Source organism: Falco cherrug, chromosome 5 (assembly GCF_023634085.1).
Source record: "Falco cherrug isolate bFalChe1 chromosome 5, bFalChe1.pri, whole genome shotgun sequence".
Classification (NCBI taxonomy): Eukaryota; Metazoa; Chordata; class Aves; order Falconiformes; family Falconidae; genus Falco; species Falco cherrug.
The window spans coordinates 8,381,797-8,405,719 of NC_073701.1; the positions used below are offsets into that span (position 1 = coordinate 8,381,797).

Genomic DNA, 23,923 nt, shown 5'->3' on the forward strand with positions numbered 1-23,923 from the left:
TATGGGAAGGGCCGGATGGTGGTTGTTTCCCATGAAGGAATCTTGAAGGACTCCAAGTTCTCCCAGTTCCTCAGAAATGCTGTGGAGTGGCTCAAGCCTTCCCCCGAGGCCCTGGTTGGGGTCCATCCTCATCTGGATTCCCTCTCCCAGCTGCTGCTCAGGGCTGGCACCGCAGTGCAGGCGGGGGCAGAGCTCAGCCCCTCGCTGGGGGTGTACTGTATGGACGCCTATGGCAGCGCGCGGGCGAAAGACCTGGTTGGCTTTGTGGCGGGGGGGGGAGGGCTGCTGGTTGGAGGCCAGGCCTGGCACTGGGCTAGTCAACATGGCAAGGAGAAGGTGCTGTTGGAGTTCCCTGGGAACCAGGTGACCAGCGTGGCTGGCATATATTTCATAGGCAGTGAGGGAGAGACTGGCACTTTCTCAGTGTCCAAAGGAATGTCAAGGATACTTCTGATCACCCAGTGAGTATTTAAATATTTGTGCTGTCTTTAGATTGTATATAGTGTTTATTCTGCCTTGGGTTTGCTGCTATTAGCCTGCTGGAATGAAAAATATCTCTTCTCCCTGTCCCCCTAAAGAAATGACCATGAATAGAGATGGATATGCAGGAGCTGAAGGTGCTGCTATAGATTATTGAGAAACTACCAAGTAGTTTGGCTCATGTGCTCCATGTTAAAATGTTCAACAGATGACTGTTCTGGAAGAAACTTCTGGTTGGGTCTGATCTGCAAAGCAATGACACACACAGTATTTTTTCCCCACTATGTCAACAGCACAGCTATGGGGCCACTTCCTGAGGTATTTAAATCCTTCTTGATGCAGGACCTGGGACACAAAAGATGACCTTTATCTTTCCTGCAAATTTCCTGTGGCGTGGTGTAAACTTTAAGGCATTAAAACTAAGCATAGTTCTTAGCTTTGTTACAGGGTGTTGTTGCACCTCAGGGTGCATTTCAAAGTCCCTGGGAACCTGGGGTAGACACTGTGCGGATCCATGAGTCTTGGGTTCTGTGCACAGAGGGGCCATGATCTAGCTGTGCATTCCCCAGTAGATTGTATATTGCATAAATGTCTGATAGGGGGGACAACTAGACTCAGCACAGGTGATCCTTTCCTGCCCAGTGCTGCGAATAGAATAGAACAGAATAGTTCCAACTGGAAGGGATCATCTAGTCCAACTGCCTGATCACCTCAGGGCTGACCAAAAGTTAAAGCATGTCCAAAAGTAAAGTAAGGGCCTTGTCCAAATGCCTCTGAAACACCGACAGGCGTGGGGCATCAACCACCCCTCTAGGAAGCTGTTGCAGTGTCTGACCACCCTCTCGGTAAAGAAATGCTTCCTAATGTCCAGTCTGAACCTCCCCTGACACAGCTTTGGACCATTCCCACGCATCCTGTCACTGGATCCCAAGGAGAAGAGACCATCACTGCCCTCTCCACTTCCCCTCCTCAGGAAGCCGTAGAGAGCAAGGAGCTCACCCCTCAGCCTCCTTTTCTCCAAACTAGACAAACCCAGAGTCCTTGGCCGCTCCTCACAGGACATTCTTTCCAGCCCTTCCACCAGCTTCGTTGCCCTCCTCTGGATGCAGTCCAGGACCTGCACATCCTTCTTAAATTGTGGGGCCCCGGACTGCACACACCACTTGAGGTGAGGCCGCACCAACGCTGAACACAGCGGGACAGTCACCTCTCTTGCCCGACTGGTGATGCTGTTTGATGCACCCCAGGGTGCTGTTTGCCCCCCTGGCTGCCAGGGCACCCTGCTGCCTCACGCTGAGCCTGCTGCCGGCCAGCACCCCCAGGTCCTTCTGCAGGGCTGCGCTCCAGCCACTCCTCTCCCACCTTATCCTTGTGCTCAGCGTTACTTCATCCCAGGTGCAGAATCCAGAATTTTTTCTTGTTAAATTTCATGCCATGGATGATCGCCCAATGCTGCAATGTATCCAGATCCCTCTGCAAGGCTTCTTGTCCCTCCAGAGAGTCAGCAGCACCTCCCAGTTTAGCATCTTCAGCAAACTGGCTAATGTCAACTCCTGCAACCAGATCATTGATAAAAATATTGAAGAGAATTGGCTCTAGAATGGACCCCTGAAGGACTTGGCTAGTGACTGGCCACCAGCCAGAGGTAGCCCCATTCAGCACAACCCTCTGAGCTCTACCCTTGAGCCTTCATCCAGCGCACTGTGGACCTGTTCATCTCACAGCTGTAGAACTTGTCCAGAAGGATGCTGTGAGGGACCGTATCAAAAGCCTTACTAAAATCCAGAAAAACTACATCCACCACCTGCCCTTCATCGATTAGGCAGGTAACCTTAGACTATTAGAGTAAGGCAATTTCTTTTCTCATCAGAAGTTCTTGAAAGTGATGATAATTCTTCAGGGAATTTCTGATAAATAGGGTGGGAATTTGAAGTTCTGTAATTGGACCTTATACTGCTACATGAGGAAGAATATATTACAGCTTCATCTCTGTCTCAGAGCTATGTTCAGACAAGGATAATAGACCATGTCATGATAAGACTGTGCTCAGGAGGCAGCTCTGCTGAGGCAATAAGCCATTGTCTTCACATTAATTTTTCACATGTTCTGCACTGCCAATACATTTGGAACATGCTGATGGAAAACTGAATCATGGAATAGCTGAGGTTGGAAGGGACCTCTGGAGGTCAGTTGCTCCCATGTCTGCTCAAAGCAGGGCCACCTAGAGCAGGTTGCTTAGGGCTTTGCCTAGTCAGGTACTGAATATCTCCAGGGACAGAGATTCCACAACCTGTCTTGACATCTCTTCAGTGTTTAACCACTATTATGATGGAGAAAATTATCCTTATATCCCAGGATGGGGAGGCAGGCAGGCAACGAAGGCTAAAGTTTCTACTGAAGCCTGTGGTAAAGAGAATAGCAAGAGAGCAGATGACTCTGCAGCTTTGCAAAAAACTACCATAGTTTTAACGTTTTGCTACCTGGTTTCCATTTGCTCTGTGCTGGAGGTCACCACCTTAAAGCTGAATTGTTAGAAGAGTGTCAGAGCCTCTAGACTTTCTGAAAGCAAAATCAAGTGGATTAGTTGAAGCTATTGCTGTGAATGTTTTGAGGTGCATGCCTGCCTTTGCATTGGAAAGGATTAGGAAGTGCTTGGCTCATCTCTTATGGATTCTGTGCCCTGGGGACAACAACTTCTTGTAAAGGACAGAGCCACCCTCTGTGGGTAGTAGCGTCTTAGCCCACTGCAGAAAAATATGACATGAGTCACAAAGACACAGCACCATTCTTGCCTGGAATTCCATTGATACCATGCTTAAGGAAAGCTGGTGATCCCTATAATTTTAACATTGCTGCCACTTGGTGATATCTGTTGGGTTAACTTTCAAGCCTCTTTTGACAGAGGTTACTATATTTGCCTTGATAACTTCTTGAAACAAGGAGTGTTTCACTACTAACAGGGCAAAGATGAGTACAGCTTTCAGCACTTATAAATCAAGTCTGGATGACAAGGATTTCTTTTGCTTTTCCAGACATGAATTGGGTGAAAAAAAAAAAAAAGAAAAAAAAAAAAGAATTCCTTTTGAAGGGAGTTACCAAATGCAAAACTGAATACGGCAGTGTCTCCTCCCACCTACTCATCCATTGTGCATTAGTGTTTCCCATTGCTATGAATGCCTCCCACCAGGCATTCCTTGCAGCTGCACACTGTGGCAGGGGCCATGTTGTGGTACTCACTTGTGAAAACTTTTTCCAGGTATCAGCGATTAACACCTTTATCCTCAATGTCATTGATTGGCTTGATGCTGGGAAGGGAGGACAAGTTGTGGTCATCTACAGGACTTTTTCTCTCTCCTAAGCCAGGAGAAGTTCCGTTGCAAACTAACAGATCTTAAGGAAAACCTGAGTGTGTACTGCTGCAAAGCCTACAGTGGTGAGAAGGTGAAGATTCATGTCTTTTCTCCAAGGGGTGGTGGTCTGCTGGTTGGAGAACAGGCATGGTCCTGGGAACAGCAGGGAATGCTGTTGAGAGTGCCATTGCTGGGATGCATGGGAACAAAATACTACAACATTTTGGAGGTGGTATCTTAGGCAATAACACACTAGCATCAAGTCAGCCAGTCTCACATCCCGATGAGGTTTTCTCACAGTACCACTTCTGCAAGGCACTCTCCCAATTTTGGGAAAACCACAAAAAGAAAGAAGCTCTGAAGCCACCTTCCTCCTGGCTCAAGAAATTAGCACAGGCCTCAACAGTGTTCCTGAGGATTCCAGCTCAGACCTCCCTAGCTGTCTGCTCTGTCCAGGAGGAGATGACTAACCTAGTACTTTTCCAGGGTCAGTGCTGACAGCCCAGTCAAAGGCAGCTCTGGAAATGGTTTTAATCAACATTGCAGAGCTCTATGACAACTTCCTTGATGTATAGAAATGAATATGTGCTCCCAACAAAAATCTTCCAGAAATGACTACTTCTCCAACTGTAACTGTTCAGATCAATGGAAGAAATTAAGGTAGGGCATATTTTTCTCTTTCCTTCTTCAGCAGCACCAAAACTATGGAATGGAATCAGGCTGCCCGGAGTACTCTATAAATATAATAGTCTAAATCTCTCTGCTTCCTTCCTGTCCCAGATTGCATGCTCACCGTGTAGTCAGAAATGCCTCAGTCTTATAATGGGTGCTGGTATATTAATCATTTGATCTTCTGTTGGGTACAATTTTGGTCAGATGATGAATAAATTTTTGATTTTGCAGTAGAGGAGTTGACCAGACACATGGCTCATACATAAATGTTTCCAGAGGAAGTGATTTAACTTATTGCTCAATATAAAGTACCACTACTGCTCTTTGTCAAATTCAGGTGCAAATTCAGGTGCAATGACATTACCTGAAGATGTTATTGCATGAAGCTGGGTATTTTGTCTTGCTTGAGGAGAGCTTCTCTGGAAAGAAAAAATGCCACACTGTTATGGAGTGTTTCTAGTTGGACAAAATAAAAATAAAATGGACATATAAAATCACAGATTTTGGAGATTGTCCTCCATTCTTTTCAGAAACAAACGTCACTTCTGATATTTGTTGGGTTTTTGTTTTTAAATAAAATTTAACAGAAAGGTCACCTTGATGCCAAGCTTATCCAACTGAACTAACTTTTATGATGTGACAGTTGGGCAGGGTTATCTTGATAGTTTAGTCTGAAATTTCCTTGCATTTTCTCAATTCCCTATAAATCGTTAAAAATTGTAACTTTTCAAAGAAGATTCAGAGTTAGCTGTTGGTCAGATGGGGAAGGATTCAGCACAAAGGTGAAAGCCTCAGAAAATTAGTTTATTAGGATTAGAATTGAAGCTGCTGGATTTTACCTGTAACTTGAAGGCTATCATACGACTTACGTGTTTCTATTTGATAATGCTTGTGATTCTTTCTAAGATCCTGAAGCATGGAGAAGCACTGGGCTTTCTGTTCCTCCCAGAAGAGTAGTCACTCTGCATTTTCCTGCTTCTGCTGTTGTAGCTAACCTGGAGGTGAACATTTGCCTTTGTTTCTCATTACAGTCAGAAGAACTTTCTTTGTTTCTGTTCTCATTTCTTTGAAGTTTGTCTTGGCCTTACTAAGTCACAATTTCTCCCCAAGTTTCTCCTATCATAAACATCTTTCTACATTTCTCAAGTTACACTCACTTCTGTCCTAAAAAAATGACTGCCCTATACAGCTGTAATGGACACACCTCTGATTTTCATCTGGTCCGTACTGTGGTCATCTCACATTGGTCTCATACCACCTCTGTGCTCTACTCCATTCCCCTAGAGAGGGCAGAGGTCAAACAAGACAAATACCTATACTGTTGCTTTCAAGATTAACAGAATAATCCCTGTATTGACATTAAATAGGATGAGAAATAATAAAATTGAATGTTGTCTATGTGGAGGAGACTAATAGATCTTTCTGCCCACTGTAAAAATATCTCACTTGCCCCACCTTGCTATCTTCTGCTATCATCCTGCCTCATTTCAAGGCCTCCAAGCTGTTTTCTTTCAAGTTTTATTACCTTTGTCATAAGGACAAACACTCACACTATCAAAAAATATTTTTGTGGGGCTTATATCTTGACTCTGAAACCAGTCCTTACATTATTGTAAGTGGAAAGGGTTAAACACTACTGTAGAGGTAGTTGTCCAGACAGTATTATCGCATAGCAGGGTGAGTTGTTTTTTCTCTTTGAAGGGACAATAGGACAATTATTTAGGCAGATAATTGTCCTATTTTATATTTAAAAATATGTACATTTATATATATATATATATATAAAAATTTAGGAAGAACTGGGAATAACTAGTCTGGAAACCAGGGACTTCTTCAGTCACTGATGGCTGGCCCATGGGAGCATTACAGTGTTTCAGAGAGCGCATGGAACACAGGTGAATTATAAATGGGGACATTATCCCCTTCACCACCTTCCTTTCTTCTCACTCATTTTATATCAGGACAATCTCTGCTCGTGCTCTGCTTTTCACCTTGGTGCTGATCCATTCATAGCAGCACAGCTGTGGTAGCTGTGATGGTAAGTAAGGGTGCTAAAACTGGGGCCAACCAACTTCGAAATTTCTTCAAAACCAATGAAATCCCTCCTTTCAAACAGAGCTGTAGAAAGAGAATTCTGCTTTTCTTTGACAGTTGATCCAGCATTTCCATTTTATTCTTCATGGGGCTTAAGTCTGCCCTTGAATTCTTTCATGCCTCTTTCATCTGATTGATGCCTGTGCCGACATGAAGAATGATGTTCCATATGGTAGTATACTGTTGTCTTTCCCTGCTGAGACGAGAGACTATGGCAGCTACAGAACACACCGAATTTGGAGTGGAGCTACTCAAGCCTGACCAAGTTGCAGTGCCTTTTGGTGACCATTGGTCCCCACCAGGTGCAGATTAGCTGTCACACTGATGTCCTCAGCTATGCTGCAGACCTGCAGCAGCCTCCCTTGGTGGTAAAGAAGTTAGTTATAAGTTGAAAAAAACTCCATGGAAGTCTCTAGTCTGTGGGGTGGCCTCATATATGGCATAGTGCCAAAGGAGAGAACATTAGGTCAAATATCAGTCACAGTTAAAGCAGCGGTGCAGGCTCCATTCTTCTGGTTTGGTAAGCAGTTCCAAAACCTAACTACAGGCAGGGGAGTAAAGAAGTATTTCTGTATTGATTGCTTGCCTACATTTTCCTGGTTTTTTGTGGTCATGCATGGAAAAGACCTCAGAATAAATAATGCCCCAGGAAAGCCTTTGCATAAAGCTTTGTATTTCTCAGTGCAGAAAGTATATTGGTAGGACTTGCATTTAGGAATTAATCTCTGTCCATGTTGCCAGTATAAGCATTTCTGAGACACCTTCAAGGTGGCTTGATATTCAAAAATCAATGTCATCAACCCCTTGCAGTGACAGTAGACATACGGTCACCAAAGATGACTGGACCCCTCACCAGAATCTCAGGTTCTCCCCCTGATTCAGTAAAGTCCAGTTATGTCTAGATTAACTTGTTTCTGAGGCTATGCAGAGAGTTTTAGCTATGTAGTGATTCTCCTCTCTAGTCACACTTAAAACTTCTTTCTAAATTGCCTACCTTTTTTCACCTGAATGCTGAATTAGGGGAAACCGACGTCTCTGCCTGGCAGTCAACCATCTGTCATTACCCGGCCCCCTGGGCTGAGCTGGCCACAGAGGACATCATCCTGACAGTACCAGCTGCTGATGTACACCACATGAACAACCCAGCGAGTCTGCTTTCCATCTGCAACAAGATGATGTATGCAATAGCCAGACTGGCAGTCATCCCAGCAACTTTTCCAAGGCCAGAGAGGATGGTGGCAGATGTCCATATATCTCATGGCAAGTATAATAATTAGAAAATTTTGTCTTTACCTGTGATGGGTATTTATAAGGGAAATACACAAGGCAGTAACATTACCACAAGATCATGCAGATCCTCAAATCAGCAGATTAATCCCACCAAATTCAAGGAGACCCTTTGTGAAAGTAAGAATCTTCTGTGAATGTCAAGAGGTAACACATTCTGCTGCTAAACCTGAGGCTGTCCCAGGGTAAAACACAGTGCAGGGAGACAGGCTAGCCACCAAATGATGTGTATAGTGTCACGTTACTGTTATTACGGTGGGAATGGGTTTATGCTAATAGCAACAGAAAGAAGGGACACAGAGCTAGCTGTTTTAGGCAGGACAAACAAGATCTTGAAACTTAAATCGAGGCATTTAACTGATGCACAGGCAACCTACTATGTAATAAGACCCTATGCAGCAGGCATAGGATCACTTACATCAGTCAAGAAATAAGGGAAGGGGTAGGGGGGAAAGTTTATTGTAAGCAGCATTTTGTTATCTGTCATTAGAAACGTGCTGCTTAAAGACAATTCACTAGGCCAGTAGAACTGAAGCCTGTTAGGAGTGGTAAGGAGGCTCCTAAAGGCCAAATCTCACCATTATTTGCAACTAATCTTTGTTCAAGTATTGCACTTTTCTCAGTAGGATTGGAGGATGCTTTTAGCTTTACTTGATTGTAACACTAGAGGTGTTTTCTACCACTGGAATTGATCAGTTCATCAGCTTCCCAGGCCACCACTCTGTCAATAATCCACAGCTCTAGCAGCTTAACTCACGTGGCGTAGCAGCTGTCAGTCAAGTAGCACTAATTCAAGAGAGGCTGGCTCAAGTGTAAACAACTTACACTTCAGTTATTAATAACCAGTTAATTATAATCACTAGTGAAATAAACCCAAAATAAATAACAAGCCCCCTTTCAATACTTAAAGGGGGCTTCTAAGAAAGATAGGGGAGACTTTTTAGTAGGGCCAGTAGCAATAGGACAAGGGGTAATGGTTTTAAAGTAAAGGAGGGTAGATTCAGACGAGGTATAAGGAAGAAATTTTTTATGGTGAGGACGGTGAAATACTAGAACAGGTTTCCCAAAGAGGTGGTAGATGCCCCAGCCCTAGAAACATTCAAGGTCAGGTTGGATGGGGCTCTGAGCAATCTGATTAAGTTGAAGATGTCCCTGCTTATTGCAGGGGGGTTGAACTAGATGGCCTTTAAAGGTCCCTTCCAACCCAAACCATTCCATGATTCCATGATACATAGGTGCTATGTTGCCATGCTGCATATTCTGTTCCAGGTATATCCTCATGTAAGAAGGATTTTATTGGAGTAATCAATCATTGCATCTGGCCACCTATGGCTCTGAATTTAACAGTGAAGTTGTAATCTGAGAGTGACTTTGCAACAATTGTGTTTAGATTACATGTCAGTTGCTACTTTTTGTAACTGCTAACCCCTCAAGATCAACAGGGGAACATGGGAGTATTACATTTTTCCTATTCACTCTGACCATTAGTGACAGCTCTATTTGAAAATTCAGACACAGGACACAAAGGTAACATAATTGTCATGAATAATTTTGTACAGGTATAAAGGATGAGCAAGCAGTTCATCTGGCAGTGCATGTCAGAGAGCAGAGTCCATCCCTTTCCCTGCTTTGTTTTAGCTGTATCGACCCTGCAAGCCCAGTAAGCTAGCTATGGCATGTGTCTGACCCAGGCCAACGGGTAGGTTTTGCGCTGACACAAGTGGCTGTTCTGCAGTAATTTTTACTGACGCACAGGAAGAACTGATTTCCAAATACCAGAGTTTAAAATCCTTGGATGTGTACAGGTTGAGGTGAACTTTAAAACCACTAGTTTTCCCTTCCCTTGAGCCTTAAAAACCAGCATGACCCTGAAGGCATGCAGACTTGATTCACAGCTGCTATGAATCAGATCTTTCAAATGAGTTTGCACCGACTGAGAAGCTGCCTGAAGAAACAGTTGTTCAGGTAGCTGCCATTCTCTGAGTGAAGTTGCACTTAGAAACAAAGACTTCTGAATTATTGATTTATGTGGCTCCGTCTCTGAATGTATTCCAGCCTTCCGCACAGCTACTCACCATGTGATGATAGACAGCTGTGTCCATCAGAGGCCACACTGGCAGAACCCAACATATAAAACTCTTCCAGCTTCTATCGTGCCTGCTGAAATAAGTGGAGAGTAGCACCGTTTCAGAGATGCGAATGGCTCTGTATCCTCCCTGCACTATGCTGGAGCTGTAAAAAAACAGTGAAGGATCCATTGAGCCTATTGAATTGGCACTGAAAGAAAAAGAAATAAATACAGTAAATTTCTATGAAAAGCTACTGAAACATGATTTTTAAAGCTGGTTATTGTAGTCAGCAATACTGAGAAACTCATGGGAGATACTAAGGAGTATGGTAAGTCTGTTTGTCTTTTCTGAAAAAAGATTTTTACAAGCAGCATGACAAACAGCGTAACTGCAACCAAAGTGATGACAATTATAGTGAGGTAGTAACTGTGGCCAGCAGCAGCAAGTTCTAGCTGAAGCTGAACTGTGGAATATTTTTCAATAGTAAAGAGCTGTCTTGCTAAAAACACTGAGAAAAATCTGCCTTCACACACACACAAAAATACCTAAAAAAATATTTTTTTTGTTCCTGTTTTGCTTTCTGGTACAACAGACATTGCCAGGGTACAGTGGAGGATGCTGGCTGGGGGACAGGGAGCCAGGAGAAATGGCAGTGACACAGCCAGCAGGACAGGGGCCATCCCACAACACCTAAGTGAGGCAAGCAGGGCAGAGCTGGCACAACAGCCAGGGTCAGCTGAGAGTCCAGGTTGCCCGACAAGTGTTCAGGAATGAGGCAGGTCTGTGGTGAAGCAAAGAAGTCAATCCACGGCTCAGAGTCAGGTCCAGTGATGGTAACCAGGATTACCAGGCAGGCCCGTCGTGATGAGGCACATCTGAAATCCAGTGAGGAAGTCAGACCGTGGATCAGGGACTGGATCAACAGGGTCCACGGCCAGACACAGGCATGGCTGTGACAGAGCTGGAGACAAACACACCTACAACATAGCTCAGGCAGGGACTGACAGCCCAGGGCTGAGCTGAAACGTGGCCCCTGGGGCCACTGACAGGAGGTGTAGGTGGAATCCCCAAGTGGGGCTCCTCAAGGCCATTCATGCCTTTTGGTGCACTCAGGGCCCTGACAGAATTTTGCAGTGAAACATTTTAGTCCCCTGCCTTCAACGTTAAGATCTGCTTGTTCTTTGGAAGCATTTCAGGAAAAAATAATCCATTTTTCTACTTTAATTGTGTCTGCTGCTTATCATTATATTTTTCCCCCATGTATTTCCTATAGAGCCAGAACTTAGATCTCAGAGTTTCTAGGGAGAGCTGGGGAGGGTGCTGGGGTCATTTTCATCAACACAAGCCATACAGTTATTTGGCTGTACAAGGATACAAACTATCCTGGCAACAGTGTCTTCCTTGCCAGATCTGAAAATACGAAAGCACCAGTGTCAACAGAAAATTCTTGTATAGACAGGATTGGATTTCCACGCCTCCTCTCCACTCCTGTAGCTGGGAGTAAGGTCATCTGCAGTGTCCGTAGCTCTGGCAAAAGTAATTTGGCCTTTTTTGCTCTTTGTGGTATATAGTGCCGAGGAGTGGAAGTGAAGCAGAAAAGCATATAATATGCACGTTAAACTTTTGCTTGTGGTTGATACATTTGATAGTCCAGCAGAGGGAGTGGAAGCACGTAATGAGTAGCATCCACTCCTGACAAACAACTCAAAGAATGAGTTAATGTAAAGAGAATTATTTTCATCCTGTGTTCTAGCCATAAGCTTTCCCAGGCAGATTGCCAAGACTGTTTGTGGTTTACCTTCCCTGCAGGTTGGATGCATGCTGGCAACCCAGTCATGCATCATTTGAAGTCAGTGACAGAGGTGGTGGGTGTTCGGTCCCTTGAAGCCAATGGCCTTTGGGGTGCCATTCATGAGCTGGGCCACAACCAGCAGCAATCTGAACAGTTTTCCCCTCACGCCTCCAAAGCCACCTGCAGTCTCTGGTCTGTTTATATGAATAAGACTGTGTTGGGCATCCCAAAAGATAAGGCCCATAATGCACTTGCACTAGAACTTAGGAAGAAGATTCGAGATTACCTTGAAAATGGATCACAGCTGAAGTACTGGGAAGTATTTACTGCCCTGGAGACATACCTGCAGGTGATCTGCAGGCAAGTTAAGCTTGCAAAAGGTTTACAAACTGGTAATTTAAAATCTGGACTGCTCCTTTCCTTTTCCTCACTTTCTGCAGCCACTTGATGCCTACCCCAGATTATCTCTCTCTGTTGACTCTATTAGTCTCCAACAGTGTCTTTATGTGTCAGCTCATAGGATTCCACAAACCAACATGAGTCAGTCATGATCTGTCCCTGAGTAGCACACTTCACCAGGAGACCCAGGGCTGCAGGGAAATGTTTTTGAAGCAGTCCCCAACAAATGTACTTGTTCTGAGTAATTTGTGATCTCAGCACAGTGTAAAAGCCTGTGGAGTGTACTGGTTTGGGATGCAATGGTAAACCATGTAAACCACAGCCTTTAGCCATTACCAACCATGACTTCTCATCATCGATAATGGTTTCTTTTTTTTTCTTTTTTTCTTTTTTTTTTTTCTTTTTTTTTTCTTTTTTTTTCCAGTTTAAGCCAGTCTTTCAGTTTTGTTGGTGCAATACTTCATTCAGGAGTCCCCAGGATTAACTGACTACAAACACTGAGTGCAGAGTCACCAAGCAGGGAGCCTGTATTTTGTGCTGCAGGAAGACAGTCTTATGCATTCTAAATATGCAGAGGTATTACACATATGCATACTCATAAGCATGCAGACATGGGTGGATATTTGTATCAATCTTGTTTTGAACAATGGTAACAACTGCAAAAGAAAAGAGTAGCGATGAAGTTTGTAAGCACAGCCATGCCCTCCAGGATGAAAATCATTTATATAAATACTTGATTTGCGGGGTTGTGTGAATATTAGAAACATAGGCTTGTTGAATAGTCTGATGGTGTTAAAGGGCTACTCTGATTCTTCAGTAGGCATTTAGAATTTGTCAGGTAGCTACACTTATAAAAAAGAAAGAAAAATACCCTGTAAAAAAATCAGAAACTGGATTTAGTAAAGAATGCAGGTAGAGTAATTCTAAACTTCCATGCATATATTTTGTACTGTTTCACTTTTCTTATGATTTATAGGTGCAAGAGGCTTTTGATTGGGAAGCCTTAATTAAATATTTTGAATACCAAAATATGTCTGAACTCCCAGATGATAATGACTTAAAAATGAATCTGTGGGCAGAAACCTTTTTTCATCTGGTGAAGAAGAATTTGACTCCTTTCTTTAAATCCTGGGGATGGCCACCGAGGAGAGCCTTTCCCCAGCTGGTCAGACGATCTAATGAAGCAGTGCATCTCCTAAGCAGGTTTTTGCTCATGAAAATGGAAATATGATGGTGCTCTGCAGCAGTTTTAAATGGTGTTTGGATGCTATGGAACTGTAATGAATCTAAGAAGCAGCTCTAAATTGTACTTGTGATAGAAGAGATTGTTCTTAGCTCCCTCCCAAGCCTGCCTTTGTGTGTTAGGGTCCCACTACTTCCCAACAGGGCCTTGAACTTCATTTAATGTTTTGGAAGAGGTTGCCTTCATGCTGTGCTCTCAGAGTTGGTAGCTGTGTAGTAAGAAACTGCTGCTTTAGCTCATGTCAGAAGTAAAACAGAGTCCAGGCAGTGAATTTACCACCTTGATCCTCAGCTAGAATATATCTGCAGTTATCTGTAGTAAAATTATAGCAACTTGCTCTGTCTAAGGATCTAAGACAGCAGTTGCCTCACCTCACAGGTTTGAATATGTTTACAGGAAAGCAGCGCTGGACTGTGTTTACTATGGTCTATTTTGATCTCAAATCTAAATAAACAGATCAATGGCTTGTTCTTAAATGCTACACCTGAATTTCCCCTATGTTAAAACACAGACTGTAGCACAAGCCAGTTTTTATGCTGCATTTCAAGATCCTGAGCCAAGCAGTTGCTTGTCTTGTGGCTGTGGTTTCTTTTTCAACCAAATATTACAGAATTCTTGATCTTGCAGTTTAAGACCACTGACACACACCCCAAGGGACAGCAGTGACAGAGCTGGACACTCTCTGCAACTCCTCCAAATCTCATGGGCCATAGCTGAGCAGATTCTTCCCAGCTTCATCCCAGCAAAGGAGTTGGGAAGTAAGGGATACAATCATTTCTTTTCTCTGTGCCCTGATAAACATATGCCAAATCTATGAGCAATCCAAAGTCAATGAAGTGACCTGCACTAATAATACAGATCATTTACATGTATATCCAATAGCACATTATCCAGAAAGTTCCCCCAAATCCTTTAACCACCCTGAACTTGAAAACCTTTGTTCTATACTTTGAAGCCAAATGTACAAATGCTATGATTTTTTTTCTCTGGCAAGGCCCTACAACTATTCTGTTTTGAAGTTTGGGGGATTCTAAGCTGAAAAAGAGCTCAAGACTTTTTGATCTGATTCTCAAGAACTAAAACCTAACAGTGTGCATGATTATCTCCTCAACCTCGATGTTTGAAAATTTTCCACAAAGCTACTTTTAAATATCCCAGAAAATTTGACTTACTCCCTTCTCTACAGTAAAGGATAAAGAAAAAAAGAAGAAATTATGAATAGAGTTGTTTTCCCTGTAATAAAATCCTTTAAGAGTTCAGAGGAGCAAAATGAGGTAGCCCTTTGCAGAGGTGGGACCTGCTCAGTATCCTGTGACCTGATCAGAGGATGGTTCAGTGCTGCACAGCTCAGGATTCCCAGCATCCAAAGGGACATAACATTATCTGTACTATCCACTCTTTATAGTTTTATCTCTGGTAAATAACATTTTAGCTGGTACTTTAAAGAGTGTGAGTGCCTTTCATACTGGGATCATAACAAAACAACATTTCTTGGTGCCAAACACCAACGCCAGCTGCATAACCAGTTGTTTACCCACAGAATCCATCCATTCCTCCTCAGTCCTTTCACCCTCACTGGCAGGATCAAGGAGAATATTTCTTGGGCTCCCATCCCCTTGGACTTTGTCCCTTGTTCCCCGAGCCATGTAGTTCTTGTTATGCGCCAGGTCTCCCCTGGCAGTACCATCATTGCCCACGTGGAAGAGCAGCAGGGTGTAATAGTCTAAAGGCCAGACAAGTGTTGACAATCTTTCCACAACATCATAAATGCAAGACCCTGGCAAACAGCAAACCTGCCCAGATGATGTATCAGGTTGGCAGATGGGGGGGGCCTCAGTTCCCTAGAGCAGAGGATCCAACCCCTTCTGATCCAAAGACCACTTTTAAGAAATTTCCCACTTACCTTGAGTCTGTCTAGGAGATCCAAAAGTGAACTGCAGCAGCAGGTTAGCACCTCAGCTCTGTACTGCTTTGGTCGATGGGCGTTAATAATACAGCTGTCCTGGGACACCCCTGGGATGGCTGAAGATCTAGGTCCCCTGTGCTCTAAACCACACCAGCTCTGTTGCACCTCCATGAAGCCAGCAGTGCTCTACCACCACTCAACCCTCATGCCTAGCAGAAATATGGGATATTCTCCTGCCCATACGGCTGTGCCAGAAGGAAAACATATGACAATGGCAGCTCTGTGGTTGCCCTGACCACTTACCAGTTGCAGGAGAGATAGGACTGCACAGGCTGCCTTGTTGAAGCAATAAATACTGTGCCCCTCTGCCTGCTTCTTGCCAGAACTGCCTGAACTGCTAGCCTGGCTTACAGACACGGGTAGGCATTTGATCAGAAAGGGGTTGCAGCTGCAGTACAGGCATGGTTTTGGTGTAGACATGAACCTCCCTCACAGTTATGTTCATTTTGTTGTATGGCACTTGAATGTTTGTGCAGGAAGCACAGATGCTTGTTCTCATGTGGCTACAAGTCATTGGTAACTGTTCTTTGGAACTACCCAGAGCGAGGGAGGTCTGCTCCCATTAACAGTGTGATGGTGTTTGTTACTTGGACAGTTTTCATCCACTGCTTTCATTTGTTTTAATAACTCTTTGGTGAGTTCAGTAGCTGTGGAGGGATGGCTGAAAACCTCAGCACTCCAGCAGCAAAGCACGCAGCGCTCTGCAAACAGGAAGCCACCCCGACTTGCTTTCCAGAACTGCAAAACTATCAGGATTTCAGAAATGACTCATAATGTTTTGGCTCTGGGGTGCAGCCACACCATATGGCCTCCGCTTCAGCAACTCTTCAGGCAGGGAGAAAGGACAACAATCTGTCCCACAGCATGCTCATCCCAACCTGGCCCGTACCACCCTTCCTTCTTTCACCAGGTGAACAGTGCCATGCACTAGAATGGCTTCCCAGCAGCCAGCATGGAAAGGAGGGAAGATGAACTGGCAAGAGTCCTGCTGATGGAAGTGACCCATGGTACTTCTGCATGTGGCATCACCAGAGAACATTGGGTTAACTAGAGAAGTTAACCAAAAAAGGTTTTTTTCCCCTTTTATTAAGATTTCTACTCCTTGTCCTCTTCCATATTTTCTGCATGGACATGAAATTGCAAAGAGCTCAAAGCTTTGCTGCAGTACCTAAGAATGGCAGAGACTGTGTCTTTAAGATACCTGATGAGCAAAAGTTGCTTACCAGGAACGATGTAGATCATCTCTTCTTAACACCTCCTATGTTAGTCAGGTGGCTAACTTGCTCCCACATCTCCCCACTCAAAATTGTTGTTCTTAAAAACAGAGGAAGAGTCAACTACGAGGGAGGACATAAGGACAAAGGAAAGCAACAGACTGCATTTCAAGTCAGGGATTGGAGAAATAGTGACAGATGAGTCTGATTACATTGAGATACTACTGGTTTTTGCAGGCACAGATTTCCATGAGAGGTTACATCCACAATAATCAGCTTGTTGATGTAGCTGGAGCTGCTAAATGTATTAGGAAGATCTTCTCATAACCCATATTTTATCCCAGTCTCAGCAAAGACCTAAACATAGGATAGCAAATGCTTAGACACATTAGGGAGGAAACGATTCTGTGTGGTTCCCAGGGACTATGGGATATCCCATGGAAATCACTGGTGCTTGCTCTGTGCTTGTCCTCCATGCACAGGGCAAGGCAGGATCTGCTGTCCATCAGCTGAAGAGGACTTCAAGTCAGCTAGTCCTGCGTATTGTCTGACACAATGTTCCAGCAACGAGAACAAGAACTGCAATGGGATGGGCTCCCACCTGACCTGTACAGGTGCTGAGAAGGTAACTACAGAGCTCAGCAGTTCTGGTGGCATCCTACACCCCTCACCTTGCTCCCGACCTGGACCCTCTCTCTTAGGGCTGCCTTCACCCTCAGTCCCACAGTCAACCTGCAGAGACTCTTGTCTGCTCAAGCCCTGCCTCTGCTGAAGAGCTGGGTTTATGTTTTAGCAGAATTTCCTTTTCTGTTTGGGTCTCAGTACTTGTCACGGGCAGCAAAGAAGTAAACTTCTGCATCGGTCTGTGTGCGGAGGAAGCAGAAGACTGTAGCCACTGGGCATGCCACATTGCGATGTGTGTATACTCCATGATGGAAACCATTTGTCAGGACACACCAGCAGTAAGCAGGGCTGAAGAGGCTGTCAGGCATGTGTGTATCTGGGTGCTGATACATGTGTGAAAGAGTTCGTTCTCCTCACTTGCAATGAAGTCTTTCTGCTGTAACAGTAAAAGCTGTGCTGAGAGAAAGTCTTCTTGGGGCAAAGAAGAGACACCTTTCTATGTTATTCTGAGACTCTTCCCACCCCTCCAGATCCAGATCCAGCTCCATCTTTGCAATATCATGTTCATAATGATTCCCTTCTGATGCAAGGGCATTTGCTTCTCAGAGAGGCTGGTACCCAGAGGTATTTAATCATATAGACAAGGAGGATTTATTGTGTTTGTGAAAGGATTAACATACCAGAATGGAAATAGGAATTGCCTGGTTTTCCTTGAGAGCCTGTCACATTCATGGCACTCCAGGAAAATATCTGTGAAGGATTCTTTGGGTCTCCTGGATGTTGAGCTACAGCAAGAGAGACCACCCTGGCTCTTTTAAGGGAATCTGACGAGAGAGGACTTGGGGAAACCCTGAATCATGGCTCTTATTATGCCAAACGAGGAGAGGCTGAGGTGGCCTGGTTCACCATCTTGGAATGAAGAAAGCATTATTCTTTAAGCAAATGTCAAACATTTAAGATGTGACAGTGTAGGATGGCCAGCCTACCATGTGAAGACTTCTTGAAAATGTCTAAACATGTTCTAGAAGAGGCTGCTTAGACACAGATGTTCTTGAGAAGTGATACAGGGCAAATGAGACCAACACTGCTAAACTTTGCAGTTTTGGTGTGAATGCTATGGATCCAGCAAGTTTGTCCAAACAGGAATGAGGAAGTGGTTCCTCTTGTGTGCAAACCTGTGACAGCAAAGATTCAGCTTTTGGGCAATGAAGAGCCAAACTTCTGTTGATTGCTTTGGCCCTATTGGAGATGTACCTGTTTCCAGCTGGGAACAGCAGTAGTTTCTAACATCTTTTAATGAATTTGAAAAGTATCAACAGGGAAGCAGAGGCTTGCCTCGTAGCCTCTATTCAGGAGCTTTGTTCAGCCTACCTTCCGCTAAGCCAGCTCAAATTGTGTCTCTGTCACGTGCAGAAGGTCTCGCAGTGTCTCTCAGCCAGCCTAACCCTGTGGGCAACTGATGGGCACTGCCAGAAACCCTCTGAGGCAGATGTGTCTGCCACAGGTGCAGTCATGCAGGACCTGACCATGCAAACTGGTGATTGCTCTGCATATTTCTGTGTGGGATAGATGAACCTTTCTGGGCAGAAGAATAACCAAAATTTCTGCTGAGCAGGTGAAACTGCTTTGGGATAATCTGGTGACATGAAGTAGCTGCATTTCGCTGCTGCGGCTTTAAAAAGCTGTCTCCTCAGGGCTATGAGCCGTGGGAGAAGTTTTCTTCTGCATTGCAGTTCTCCTGTCGCAAGCTTCGGCAGTTCCCCGTGAAGAACAACTGCCAGAAGCCCTGGCCACCCCCCGCGCTGCACCAGCAGCCTGCCATGACCTGTTCACCTTCTGGTGGCACAACCTTAAGGCCCAGGGCTGGCTGGTCCTTTCCCTGCTAGCTGTGCAGGGGTGGAGGGAACAGACAGGAGGCTTTGTCTCTCTTCTGTGGCAGGAGGAGGATGTTTCCTCCATGAAGGGAGGACTTTCCACCCTGCAGATCCCGGTCAGCCGCCTCTGCCCCTGCCTCCCTTCCCTGTCTCTCCCCACCCACAGCTGCTGGTCTCACAAGGCCTCTCCCAGCTCCACTGACCTCCTCCTGCCCCCTGACAGCCCCCTGCATGGCCCCCACCGAGTGCCTCCCGCTCAGGCCCTGCCATCCCCTCCCTGCCTCTCGCAAGCTGCACAAAGGCACAAGCGTCCAGCAGCCCTGGCCGCCGTGGTCCTGGGAGGGCTTGAGGCAGCAGCCCCCCAGCTCAGCAGGAAGGCTGGGCAGCCCTTTGGCCAAAGGCCCTTGCAGACAGCTGCATCCCTGCTTTTTGCGATCCAGGGAACCTCTGCCTCGCAGGCTGCCTGCTGCTTCAGCTCTGGGCCATTCACACAGGTCTGACAGTGCCCCCGCTCCTGCCCTGTAGACCCTTTCCAGCCAAGAAATACATCCCTTTCCCCCCCAAGAGGCTCTCAGTCCTTGTTGGAAGAGCTATAATAATCCAACTGTTTCATTTTGGAATGGAAATTGAATTTAGTCGCATCTTAGGTGTAGGGGAATGAAGACAGTGGGTTGATTGACATTGATGATACGCAGCTGTGGCCTTGCTTTGATGATGTGCAGCTGTGATCCTACAGCAAAGCGGTTAAATAGCTCTGAGGAGGGTGGGAGAAAAACCTGGATAAAGCAGAGACAAGGAGGAGTGTGGTCTGGCCTCTGGAGGATGGCAAAACAGCATGGACAGTAGAGTTTGACCGATGGTAAAGCTTTTTGCTGCTTACTGTTTTATTTGTGTTGTGTTATTTCCTGACTGCCGTAACTCAATCGCAACACTTAGGTAATTTATTTAAGCATTATCGTTGCCCACAGCTGGAAATGGCTTTATCTAGTGGTTCTAGTTTGGAGTTGCTGAGCAGCTGGCACTACAAAAGTCTGAAATAAGTGAGGTGGATGGAAAGGACCCTTGACCTGTGATTGCTCATCTGCAGAGGATTTCCCCTACATCTGCTTGGGGTGGAAAGCAGAAGAGGTATTTTTTTATTTCCTCTTTTGTAAAATGGTGAATAGATTTGGACACTCTGGAAATATGTGTTGGTGGTCCATTGTAAAGGGAGTTGAGAAGGCACAGGCGGTGGGAATTCCTTCTCCATAAGCTCATTAATCCACACATTCCCTTCCATCTCACCAAGTCAGTATGCTGAAGAGCAGCAAAGGCAGTTTCATGCATTGCCATAAGGGAAAGTTGGATCAGGTACAAGAAAAAAAATTTTTCCCTGAGAGTGGTGTGGCATTGGAACACGTGGCCAGTGGGTCTGTGTGAGCTTCATCCTTGAGACTGTCTCAACAGGAAAAGGACAAAAGCAACTTCATGTAGCCTCTGAGATAGCCCTGCTGCTGGCAGTGGGTAGGACTAAACACCTCCAGCTGTTCAATGCCACCTAAAATGCTCTGTGCGATCAAAGGTACCAAACAGCAGGACAGCTTGGTATTGCAGTCTCACAGTACAGAAAATGTAGATAAGAAAGCACCACATGCAGCAACTGTCTTCCAAAACAACTACATTGCTTTGGCACTATGCTTTCCCATCTTCAGGATTCCTTGGCCAAAGACCACTCAGATCAGACCTTCATGGATGCTTTGAGATAGATGACTGAGTATCAGTTGGCTGCATGACCAAGAAATCCCCTTCTAGAGAGAAAAAAAAAGCTTAATTCACATACTCCTTCCACGGTAGTCTGATACTGCTGCCGTGTCTGGTTCTGGTCCCTGCTGGATACCACACAATGGCCTTTGGCAGCTGAGCTCAGGTGGCTTGGTCTGCAAACCCAGGAGCTTCACACATTTTCACCTTATCTGCTAGGGCAGATCTTAGCTTATTCCTGGTCTTTTTCCTCTCCAGCTCCTTCACACCTGAGTTGACCTTCCTGGAGAGGAGCTGTCTCCTTCTGAACCAGCCCATGTGGGACAAGGTGGGCAGGGTGTGTAGAGGTATGGGACAGATCAAGCAATGAGCTGACAGAACAGTAGAAACATCTCTGCTGTGCGGGAGACCCTTACAACATGAGATGGTAAAACACTTTACACACTTTGAACAATTGTTTACAATTGCATCCAGTCACACTTAATTCTCACTAGTTCTTACGAGCCTTGTCTCCATTTAAAGGTGCAGTGCTCTTTTATTTCACCAGGCATGATCTGTGGGGAGGGGGCTTTCTTTGTTCGAGGGTGGATCTTTTAGTATGCTAATTAGGATAGTCCATACATAGTTCAAGTAATCTTCTGTTTGGTCTCATCAACCATTTGGTTCTCCCTGAGCTTATCTTGTTATGCCTCAGCTTGACATCTTTATGGTGTCTATTCCTTCTCCCAAGGCCAAGTTTTATTAACTGTTCATAACATCCTCTGTTCTTCAAATCTTTTCTTGTTTTTCATTATAGATATTTACATATTTTGTCTAAATTTCAACAAACTGACCTTCTATTAACCATGTATATGCACATATCTGATCTAATACTGAGCCGGTTGACTATAGAATGAGGATTATTTTTCTTGTCTATTAAAAAAAAGCGCAGTGGTCTTAGACCCAGATTATTTTTTTATTATTATTATCCAAGACACAACACAGTAGACAGCTGTATTAGCATCAGGGGTGGGACCCCTACGTTCAGAGCAGAGGTGGGAATGAGTTGCCAGTGTGGAAATGAGAAATTCTTAAACCAGTGTCACAAGCAGAGTTATAACAATGCCCCTGCAAGAAGTTACAAGTGCATCAGCGGCGTACTGCCCCTTGACTGACTGTTGTCTTTGGTTGCAATGCAAACATTGGAACTTAAAGCTTTTGCTAGCCTAGTCCTACTTCATACCGGATGATGAACCTTTCAAGGTAAGGTACGTATGCAAACACCCTGTGGAGCAGAAATCCCTAGCCATTCCCAGGCAGTGTGGCCAGGCCACTGTCATGATGACCATATTGGCTCATCCAGTCCTGACTTTAGCTGAAGAACAATTTGGCATTAAGAAGTTGCACGGCAAACACAGCCAGCCTGCTACCTGTGAGGTCACACACCCACTGTACAAGGAGCATTTTGCAGCCAACAGGAGGTTCCAAACCAACTCACTACTCAATGCAAGCTGCAAGAAAGGGGCAAAGCAGGGATGCTCTGCTCAGGGATGCGCAGTGAGAACTCTTTGGCGTAGCAAAAACAGACTGATGTAACAGGGGTCAAAACAGACAGACCTCTTGCTGGCCACCACTACCCACCATTGAGGGGACATTCTATTCCCTGATCTGTGACTTGCTCAGCAGGTGTCAGTGGCTCAGGACAGTGAGTTATCAGAGTAATGGTTACTTTCAGTAGCGTACTGGAGCACAGTAGAAATCGTGATTCCTGGTGTAGCAGTTCCAGTTCAGTAGGAAGCTCATCCTACCTAACGGAAGCCCTTTCACAGGAGAGTGGTTCCCTTATGCTGCTTTCTAACTTGCAGCTCAGAAACAGCAGTTTCAGGTCAGTTGACTGTTATTTTTCATCTCCTTTGCTTTTTCTGCTGCATTTAGACTGCAAGGTCTTTGGGGCAGGAGCTGCCTTCTGACTTCTGCTAAGGGTGTATCTAGTAACCGTTTCTGTGGGGACCTACCCAGGCCTCTAAGAGCTATAGGAGTGGATCACAGAAAAGTAAAAATGCTTAAATCCCACGTACCATCAAAGTAAGTCACTGCAGAATGAAAGTTTTGGTTGAGTGCTACTTCTCATTATTAATGTATCTAGGCAGAACAAGTTGCACATATTCAATAATCTCTTTCCTCTTTCCTTATAAACTGTTAAAAGCCAGAACACGTGTTTCCAGTGTCAGAACTCCTTTAAATGCCATTTCTCTGTTTTATTTTCTAAAACAACATTGTACGCTCCTCATCTGTGGTCTAGCAAGGAAAGGTAAAAGGAAACCAAATTAAAAAGGAAAGGAGAAATAAAGGTGGGAACAGTATGAGAGACAGCAGGAGTGCAAAGAAACATAAATAAGTGGAGGAATAAGTGTTGTAAGGGAACACAGAAGAATTTAAGGTGGGATAAAAGAGAAAAAGTGAGAAAGAGTAGGGGGGGAAATCTCTGTTTTGTCTAAAAAAAGATCAGAGACCCTTGGGGAAAATTTTTATTGAAAAGTCCTTAGAAAATGACAATGGTTGTCATGAAAAACAAACATTTCACTTTATTTCTTCACTTGGCAAGGATCACGGTTTAATAAAGTCAGGTGTATCCTATAAAAAAAGAACCAGCTGTCAGAACTAAACATAGAGAGCAGCATGCAGTGTACAGATGTAATTAATAAGCCTGACCAGATTAATAATGAACACTGCTTTACATGCCCACTGCCCAGCTGATGTCAGTACCAACTGCTGTGACCTCCCAGAGGTTTTGCTGTCATTCCTCTGAGCAGAGGAGCAGGAAGGTAAGCCAGCACATGCCAGTTCTCTCCAAGGAAATAAGGAATTTTTCAAAAGGGTAAATACGCTGTTACTGTGACAGACCCTGCACCACTGCTCCTCTTCCACGTGATCCTACTAGCTAGATGTAGGTACCTGCACTGGTCTCTTTCTCCTGCCTAATGCCATCCATGGGCACAATGGATGCCTTCTTTAATACCTGCACAAGCAGAAGTATTCCAGATCACACAGGGTACATACTTTTTATCAAACATTTTCTGAAAACAGAATGCAGTACTGTTTCTTTCCCACTCTTGCTTCTCTCTCTTCCCCCAGTAATG

General features: G+C 44.7%; 2 protein-coding genes across 2 annotated transcripts in view; both read left to right on the top strand.

Moving 5' to 3' along the window:
- TCAF2 (TRPM8 channel associated factor 2) overlaps positions 1 to 7,747 on the top strand; it is a 42,574-nt gene extending 34,827 nt beyond the window's left edge. Inside the window, exon 11 of the transcript XR_008732586.1 lies at positions 7,617 to 7,747. The gene's annotated coding sequence lies outside the window, so the exon portion shown is untranslated. The remainder of the gene's footprint in view (positions 1 to 7,616) is intronic.
- On the top strand, positions 16 to 13,934 carry LOC129736128 (TRPM8 channel-associated factor 2-like). Its single transcript, XM_055710940.1, has 4 exons — positions 16 to 363; positions 7,559 to 7,856; positions 11,762 to 12,093; positions 13,120 to 13,934. Exons 1-4 carry the CDS (start codon positions 16 to 18, stop codon positions 13,372 to 13,374), a joined length of 1,233 nt encoding a protein of 410 aa, XP_055566915.1. The 3' UTR covers positions 13,375 to 13,934.
- Positions 13,935 to 23,923: the final 9,989 nt, after the last annotated feature.